The following is a 10,000-nucleotide window of genomic DNA, read 5'->3' as shown; positions in this document are numbered from 1 at the left end:
GTTTTGAAAGTGTTTTTGAGCTATTGATCCCTTATGTGTTGGAAAAATCCTATGAACAGACACTAGGGATTATCTCTGGAGGGGGAAGTCTTGTGTAAGGAGGGTGACTATATTCAAATCAGACGATCACAGTGAATCATAAAATCCTACTTATGAAGCTCAACAATCACATTTTCTATATCAGTTCCACAGATTAATGACAACATTATTGCTAAGGGACATAAGCACTTTCAAACGTGTATTGTTTCAACTCTGTAGTATTTTTATTTATGTTTGAAATGACATAGTATTTGTCCATAACACTGTTGACAAAATAATTAAGCAAATGTTCGCTTTCATTAGAGTATTTATCAAATGATTTAAGATTAAGCTTGGCAATTTGTTTGTTTGGAAACTTAAATATATACACTATGTAAATATCTAGGTCATTTAGTTGAAAAAAAATACTGATAATTATATCCCCGAAACGCGGAGCGTCGGGGATGTAATGGTTTTGCGTGCACCGCCGCCGCCGCCGCGTCCGCCGCCGCCGCGTCCGCCGCCGCCGCGTCCGCCGCCGCCGCGTCCGCCGCCGCCGCGTAAGGTCTTTCGTGTTAACGCGATAACTTTTGAACGGATGTTTGGATTTGTCCCAGATTTGGTGTGTGAATGCTCTAGGGCAGGTTCATGAACTGATTCGAGTTTGGAGGTCAACAATTTCAAGATGGCCGAATTCAAGATGGCCGAATTTTTGTTTGGCCCATTACTTCTGACCGGGTGGATGGATTTGTCCCAGATTTGGTGTGTGAATGCTCTAGGGTGGGTTCATGAACTGATTAGAGTTTGGAGGTTAACACTTTCAAGATGGCCGAATTCAAGATGGCCGAATTTTTGTTTGGTCCATAACTTCTGACCGGGTGGATGGATTTGTCCCAGATTTGGTGTGTGAATGTTCTAGGGTAGGTTCATGAACTGATTCGAGTGTGGAGGTCAACAATTTCAAGATGGCCGAATTCAAGATGGCCGAATTTTTGTTTGGCCCATTACTTCTGACCGGGTGGATGGATTTGTCCCAGATTTGGTGTGTGAATGCTCTAGGGTGGGTTCATGAACTGATTAGAGTTTGGAGGTTAACACTTTCAAGATGGCCGAATTCAAGATGGCCGAATTTTTGTTTGGTCCATAACTTCTGACCGGGTGGATGGATTTGTCCCAGATTTGGTGTGTGAATGTTCTAGGGTAGGTTCATGAACTGATTCGAGTGTGGAGGTCAACAATTTCAAGATGGCCGAATTCAAGATGGCCGAATTTTTGTTTGGCCCATTACTTCTGACCGGGTGGATGGATTTGTCCCAGATTTGGTGTGTGAATGCTCTAGGGTGGGTTCATGAACTGATTAGAGTTTGGAGGTTAACACTTTCAAGATGGCCGAATTCAAGATGGCCGAATTTTTGTTTGGTCCATAACTTCTGACCGGGTGGATGGATTTGTCCCAGATTTGGTGTGTGAATGTTCTAGGGTAGGTTCATGAACTGATTCGAGTTTGGAGGTCAACAATTTCAAGATGGCCGAATTCAAGATGGCCGAATTTTTGTTTGGCCCATTACTTCTGACCGGGTGGATGGATTTGTCCCAGATTTGGTGTGTGAATGCTCTAGGGTGGGTTCATGAACTGATTACAGTTTGGAGGTTAACACTTTCAAGATGGCCGAATTTTTGTTTGGTCCATAACTTCTGACCGGGTGGATGGATTTGTCCCAGATTTGGTGTGTGAATGTTCTAGGGTAGGTTCATGAACTGATTCGAGTTTGGAGGTCAACAATTTCAAGATGGCCGAATTCAAGATGGCCGAATTTTTGTTTGGCCCATTACTTCTGACCGGTTGGATGGATTTGTCCCAGATTTGGTGTGTGAATGCTGCAGGGTAGGTTCATGAACTGATTCAAGTTTGGAGGTCAACACTTTCAAAATGGTGGAATTTTTATTGGGCCCATAACTTCTGACTGGGTGGATTGATTTGCCCGGTAACTCCTTAATTTAATGGTTCACCATTTCAGTGAATCTACCATATCAGGTAGGCCTACAGTGTAATAACCAGTGTAACAATATTTAATACCATGTAATACTAGTGTAATACCAGTGTAAAAATGGGCAATACCAGGTACAGTGTAATAACCAGTGTAACAATATGTAATACCATGTAATACTAGTGTAATACCAGTGTACAAATATGCAATACCATGTAATACCACTTACACACAAATAGCCTACATGATATAAGTACAAAATTGGTACATGGTGTCACACTGGTATGACGTGGTATTAAATATTGTTACACTGGTTATTACACTGTACCTAATGTGGTATATCCACTGTAATAGTGAACCATTTTTTCCTTCATTTTCACAATAGTCATTTGGTTTTAAGCCTATGCACGTCATTGATCTATGTATAGATATTAAATATATTTATTTTATATTTTGTATTTATCATAGACGTTCATGAAAAGGTGGACGGGAGTGGTAGGAATGATTGAAGACTGGAAGCGTCGCGTTTCGGGGATATACCTTAAGCAGTCGAAGGCGACTGCACAGGCAGTCTAGTTGACATTTTGCTTTTGCCAAAAGCGGAGACGAATCGTAGAATCACTCGTGTATATATATATATATATATATACTGTATATTAGGGTGCATCAAATGCCCCCTATGAAAAAATATTGCCTTGGCCCTATAGTAAAAATGTTCCACACCCAGTAAATATATTGAAAAAAATATTTTGAAATTTGGATGAAGTCTACTGGGACCACCAGCCCCATGAAAATAGAAAATCATTTTGAAAGTCAGAATCGTGGAATAGAAATGGACATTTCGCTGCATAAAGCTACCCAATAAAACATAAGTATTGACTGTACTCTATTGAACTACTGCAGTAAGTTCTTGAAAAAACACAAGTCATTCCAAGGAGCATTCACAGCTTTAGTACAGATGTTCCACCAGGTATTAACAGCGTAGGCCCACAGGTGAAACACACAAAAGTCATCTCTTGCTTGATACTAGCAGTGGGTCAGCTGGTGCATTATATTGGCTATATTTGGAATATGTGGCACTGGACTTCAGCTTTGGAATCCAGGTTGCCCATCACTATCACCATTGTTTTGTATTTTCATGGGCCTGGTGGACCCAGTAGAATTCATCTAAATTTCAACATATTTTACACAGAGTGATTTTACTGTGCATAGAACATTTTTATCACACAGCTGAGGTAATATCTTTTTATTGGGTAGCTTGATGCACTGAAATGTATATTTCTATTCAGGGCTGGACTTCTATTCAGTGGCGGAGAACTGACTCACCGCTGGGCCCTGCATTTTCAGTAATGTAAAAAAAAAAAAAAAATGGGGGCCCACGAGGGTGCAGGGCCCACCGGGAAATGCCCGCTATGCCAGATGGCCAGTCCAGCCCTGTTTCTATTCCAAGATTTTGACTATCACCATCATTTTCTATTTTCATGGGGCTGGTGGCCCCGGTAGACTTCATCCAAATTTCAAAATATTTTACACAGTGTGTTTTTACTGGGTGTAGAACATTTTTACTATAGGGCCAAGGCAATATTTTTTCATAGGGGGCATTTGATGCACCCTAATATATATATATATGTGTGTGTGTGTGTGTGTGTGTCTGTGTGTGTGCATGCGTGGGCGTGTGTGTAAGTGCGTGTGTGTGTGTGTGTGTGGGTGGGTGTGTATGGCTGTGTATGTAATGTGTGTTTGTATTGGTCAAGCACAACATACATCCTTGTTTGGAGGTGTTAAGTGGTGGTGCATTTTTTTCTTCATTCTTTCTTTCTTAAAGATGTTGCTGCTGCACTCCACTCATTTGTCTGCAGTAGACGTTGAGAAAACCTCTTTTAGGGAGCCCAAAAGTGGGGATGTAAATGCACCACTGCATCCCACTTTCCGGCACCTATGCTGACCTGACGCTGAACTGTTAACTGTTGGTTTAACTTTTTACCTCCGGCAAGGAGGTTGTTTTCGGCCACATTGGTTTATCTGTCTGTTTGTCTGTGTCTGTTTATTTGTCTGTCGGCAGGATAACTCAAAAAATTATGAACGGATTTGGATGAAATCTTGACATTCCAATTTCTAACTACTCAAAAATAAGGCAGAAACTTGCAAAAAAATAGGTGTAACATAATCAAATGTTCTATCAAACAGCTTCCTTGGTGGAGGTCTGCAGTCTCTGAGTGCATTTCTAGTTTTTATCTGTGTTCCAAGCGGACGTGTCTTTATCAGTTGACCTTACTCAAGATGTTTCAATGTACACATACCAGTAGTAGCAAGTGCAACTTCCTTCTAACGGCAATGCCCTGCCTGTAGCACATGGTCAGAATGGTGCTTGTGGGTTTTTACGGCTATGGAGAAACAACTTGTGACAGTTGCACTTGCAAACCACCCGCATGCCTTAGTCATTGAGGGAAAATGTTTGTCTAAAGATGATCTATTCCATTTAATCGCAAAGTTTTAACCATCACCAAAATCCAAATGTTTTTCTTACAGGAATAATCTTTTTTTTATGTCTTTGCATATTCAAGTCCTTTTGAATTAGAAAATTCAAAATGTACGCCTTGAAATCCACATGCATAAAATGCAGAACCCACATAAAAATTCTATATGGGCCTCCCTTTCTGTGTTAAGTGACAATGAACCTTAGTGCAAAGATTCATTCTATTTCTAAAGTTGCTCAGCAAATACGAACTGAATTGTCTTTCATTTTCAACGAAAGGTATCTCAGAAAGTCCCACACGTTTGCCAAAAATTCCCATCCCTAGTCAGCAATTTTCATGTAAGAGCGGTGCAGGGATTCGAGTGCTGGTATGGAAGCTGTTATGTAGTGGCTCCCAACCCCTCTTTGTGGCCCGGCACTCCATTTTGATACCCCAAATTTCTGGGGACCCCAAACATATTTTTTCGCAACATCAAAGAAAAAGGTAACTTGAAAGATACCAGCTCCTTCCGCCAGTGGAACGCTGTAATAGTCCCTGAAAAACTTACCATAGCACTACATCACTATGACAGTACACAGGGCCTTTAGCAGTACATTACAACTTGGTCATTGCCATTCTGGTAACAGCTTATTCATATGTCTTACAGGGTTAAACATCCGAGATTGTATGTGGTGTTTTAGTCAAACGCATTTCCTCATGGGGACCTGACCCCCATGTTGAAAAAGTTGTTTGGGTAGTACCTGTTCAGTGGAGGCTGAAGGAAGTTGGGCCTTGTTGAAGGTGTCTCCCTGGTCTGAGGACACATACATCACACGGGGAGATTCCTGGGGGGAAAGATAGTATATATGTCATACATTTATAAATGAGTAACAATCACGGTGTTGCAGTGAGTCAGCAAGCTTGAGTGCATGTGCGTGTGTGTCTGTGTGCAAGCTTGAGTCCATGTGTGTTTGTACTAGTGTGTCTGTGTGCAGCGCGCCCTTGTGTGCATGCATTCATGCGTGTGCATGTATATGTGTGCACGTGTGTGTGTGTGTGTGTCTGTATGTGTGTGTCTGTGTCTGTGTCTGTGTCTGTGTCTGTGCGTGTGTGTGTGTCTGTGCGAGTGTCTGTGTCTGTGCTTGTGCCTGTGTCTGTGTGTGTGTACATGCATGTGTGTTTGTGTGTGTGTGTATACTTTGTACGTGTGTGTGTGTATGTGTGTGTGTGTCTATACATGTGTGTGTGTGTGTGTGTGTGTGTGTGTGTGTGTGTGTGTGTGTGTGTGTGTGTGTGTGTGTGTGTGTCTGTGTGTGTGTATGTATGTATGTGTGTGTGTCTGTGTGTGTTGTGTCACCATCTCACCAGTTTCTCCATGACAGAGGTGAAGAGGAAGCCCCCTATGTAGCCAAAGGAGAAGATGTTCTGGGCAATAGTTGTGAAAGTCCGGCCGAGATCCTTCGTCCGCTTCAGATACAGCTCTCCTCTGCGATCAGCCTCGACTGTCCCAGCATACACACACACACACATACAGGCACGCACACATACACGCGCGCACACACACACACACACACACATACACATCCATGCACACACACACGTACGCGTGTGCATGCACATACAAACGCACGCATGCACATATACACAAACACATACATGCAAACACACAGACACGCACACGTGTGCATGCACATATACACGCAGGCACGCACACATAAACACTCACACACACACACACACACACACACACACACACACACACACACACACACACACACACACACACACACACACACACACACACACTCACACACACAGACATGCGTGTGCATGCACATACACACCCATGCACACACACACACACACACACACACACACACACACACACACACACACACACACACACACACGCACACACACACACACATGATCAGAAACACACAAAGGCACAGACACGCAAGCATGTACAAAGACACACAGACAAGAAGACACACGAGCAAGACAAACAGACACAGAAGCAGACATGTAAAAGCAGCACACACACAAACAGTGGAAACCATTTGTAGGGAGTTAATTTCCTTTTTCTTAATCACTCTTATGCAACTTACAAAGAAACAAAGTTGCAGAAGTGGTACTTTATCTAGTAGGACATCCACACTGATCCACAATCACAAAAACTTCACCCCATCCATTATCGTCACATTGCGGTGCACAGACCAACATGCAACACACGTGTTTCCTTTCAGCTGAAGTTCTGTAACTAAGCAACTTTAGTTTGCACTTCATGATTAAAACCCAATATGTTTCACAGCGTACAGCAGTGACCTCCAATTATTTTTCCCCACGGGCCAAATTATGTTGTGTAAATGAGGTTGAGGGCCAAACAAATCGCCCGACCGTATGGCCACAGATATCACACATATATGTTTTCATTTGTTCCAACTAAATGTTTGCCATTCCCAGGCCGAATCTGGCCCGCATTGTGAGGCCACTGGCACAGACTACGGCTAAACAATTATTGTAGGTCAACAGTTGAAAAATCAATAAGATATATGCCTCATAATATGCAGTTCTGCCAGAGGGATGTGATTTGAAGTCATTATTGCCTAGAGGCCAACATTTCACATGTTTTTCAGGTGATGTGAAGGGGAAAAAAGAACATTTCCATCAAACGTAGACAAGACAAAGAGGAGAGACAAGAGTGAATTTGAAGTGAGACGCAGAAAAGACATGATAAGTCATCAACATTAACAACTGATATCAATGATTTCAGATGAAGTGAAGACCAAAAAGAATGGTACAAGCACCTAGGGGAGTTTTGCGAAAACACGGGCACAATATTAGTCGTCAATGCAATACCATGTGCATGCAAAACAGACATCATGTAGCAATGCATACTGTGGTGATGAGGAGAAGGGGAAACTGACTATTTTAAGGCAAAGAGCCGCAGTGAAGTGAATAGGCAAAAAGACAGTGTTACTGGTAGAGTATGAATTGTTTCATTAGCTGATTTTCAGGATTTGTGCTGCCCATTCACAAATGTAAAATTAAAGAGGTTGGATATACAATAAAGAGGAATCGAAACAAAGCCACTCAATGCAAAAGTGTGTGCTCAAAATTTGGTCTCCTAAGGGGGCGTTGTCCCTTCTTCTTCTTCTCTTTTTGTGGTGTTTGCACAAGACATGCGCTACCGCCATCTACAGCGCTAAGGGGACTCCATTTATTCTCTACCTCAAGACTCCGAAGGTCTCCTAATCGAAGGTCTCCTAAAGGGGCGTTCACCCGACGTAAAGTGGATACCGGAAAAGAACCCGCCTGCTTTATCTCACTCTCATTTATGATTCTCTGGTAAAATCTTTTCATGGGTTTCATTTTCATTTTCATAAGTATTTACTCATTTAATTTCCTTTGGGATCAATAAAAGTACTGCAGTCTACTACTGCTTATGATATGGAAATTCACACTTTTCATACATTAATAGGTGAACAATCTAAATCTTTTTCTGCAAAACTTACCATACTTTGGTTAGTTTGTTAAGCTTACTAAGTAAATATCTATGAAAATGTCAAATTTGTGAATGGACAGCATACATTTTGAAAATAAATGACTTAAATGACATACTTTTTTCTTTGAGCATTATAGGAGTTAGCCTACCTGTTCCTTTGGGACTACAGCTGAAATACAGAGTGACATTTCCGCCCCTGCAAACAGACAGACAGACAGACAGACAGACAGACAGACAGACAGACAGACAGACAGACAGACAGACACACACACACACACACACACACACACACACACACACACACACACACACACACACACACACACACACACACACACACACACACACACACACACACACACACACACACACACACAAAACCACATTCAGAGATCAGGTCTTTTCTTTCCAAGACAAATAGGCTACGTTGTAAATAAGCAATATACAAGTGGAAATAATTTTAAAAGATTCAAGACAAGTCCAAAAACAAGTTGTAGTAAAGTTATAGTAAAGTGTAGAGCTTCAAACAGTAAAGGCTTGGCAACCACTGCTGTTATGGTCAGCCATATGGTAAAATGCAGGTAAGATACGTATTATAACATCATAGTAACATTATTACATTGGAGCACTGTCATGAGGATGTATACAGCCAAAATAATATGTGGTCTGCAAACTTTATGAACGCACTATAAGCAGTGGTGTAGTCTACGTAGAACGCGGGTATACGGAGTATACCCACTTCTAAATTTCAGGGATTTCAGTACACCCACTTCAAATTGATTGATCCATTGTTTTGAATAGCACAAATATATACAGTATGCCCACTTCAAAAAATGTTCAAATATACAGTATACCCACCATAACAAAGTCGACTACACCACTGACTATAAGCATTTCCAAATGAGTCCTCAGACAACACACTTCAAACACATGTAACCTACGTTTTTAAATCCCTACATAATGCATTACTCAGAGGTGTCAAAAGTACAAGTAAAAGTAAAAACAGAAACAGTTTCCTTTCAACACAGGTCACTTATCTGAGTAACCAGTAGAGCTGTGGATTTGTCTTATGATCAGCTGACTCTGCAGTCGTTGGATCAAGTATGTGGTGGATTCTTGTTAGGATTTTACTGTTTTTCAGTATCAAAACAGTCTAGGCTATCTACCTCATTCGATACAATGGAGTAAGTGGTGTAACAGCTATGTAATATGTGCTAGTGTTGTACTTACACCATGAATTTACTTTGACTTTTTCTTTTTACACTTGGCCCTTACTTAATACATTACTTTCCCTCTGCACTAACACAGATGGTTCACATTTTTCCAATGAAGTGGTCCGCATGAGGAAGATCCAATGGATGGATTGAAAAGTTACCATTTGAAAAATTAAATGAAGTTTGTATTTTTTTGTGCGAACCACTTCATCACACTACCACTTTTGTCTAGCACGTGGAAAATTGTTTTGAACATGTGCACACCCAACCTCCAAAAATCACATTTCTCCACTGCCAAGTTCACAACCAACAACAGCCATTCTTAATCAATCAAATGCCATGGACAAATAGGTGAAATTGCATGTACCTAAATGTTTTCTACCTTCCTTGTTGACCATGTAATACAAACATGACAAGCCATGTAAGAATGTGAACACATAACCTCCGATTGCCCTGACACACCTCTCTGTCTTGTGTGTGTGTGTGTGTGTGTGTGTGTGTGTGTGTGTGTGTGTGTGTGTGTGTGTGTGTGTGTATATGTGTGTGTGTGTGTATACGTGTGTGTGTGTGTGTGTGTGTGTGTGTGTGTGTGTGTGTGTGTGTGTGTGTGTGTGTGTGTGTGTGTGTGTGTGTGTGTGTGTGTGTGTGTGTGTGTGTATACGTGTGTGTGTGTGTGTGTGTGTGTGTGTGTGTGTGTGTGTGTGTGTGTGTGTGTGTGTGTGTGTGTGTGTGTGTGTGTGTGTGTGTGTGTGTGTGTGTGTGTTTGTGTGTGTGCGTGTGTTTGTGTGCACGCAGACCAGTCATGAAGAAGTATTTGTG

General features: G+C 41.6%; 1 protein-coding gene across 1 annotated transcript in view; it reads right to left on the bottom strand.

Moving 5' to 3' along the window:
* The window catches only part of si:dkey-159a18.1 (sortilin), a 31,100-nt gene that overhangs the window by 17,157 nt on the left and 3,943 nt on the right, over positions 1-10,000 (bottom strand). Inside the window, exons 7-9 of the mRNA XM_063217874.1 lie at positions 8,117-8,163; positions 5,828-5,964; positions 5,224-5,307 (exon numbers count right to left, since the gene is read on the bottom strand). Of these exons, the coding sequence (XP_063073944.1) occupies positions 5,224-5,307; positions 5,828-5,964; positions 8,117-8,163 (268 nt within the window). The remainder of the gene's footprint in view (positions 1-5,223; positions 5,308-5,827; positions 5,965-8,116; positions 8,164-10,000) is intronic.

The sequence above is a fragment of the Engraulis encrasicolus genome, chromosome 15, assembly GCF_034702125.1.
Source record: "Engraulis encrasicolus isolate BLACKSEA-1 chromosome 15, IST_EnEncr_1.0, whole genome shotgun sequence".
Taxonomy (NCBI): domain Eukaryota; kingdom Metazoa; phylum Chordata; class Actinopteri; order Clupeiformes; family Engraulidae; genus Engraulis; species Engraulis encrasicolus.
Note: the sequence above shows the minus strand (reverse complement) of the source record. Positions and strands in the feature narration are given on the sequence as shown.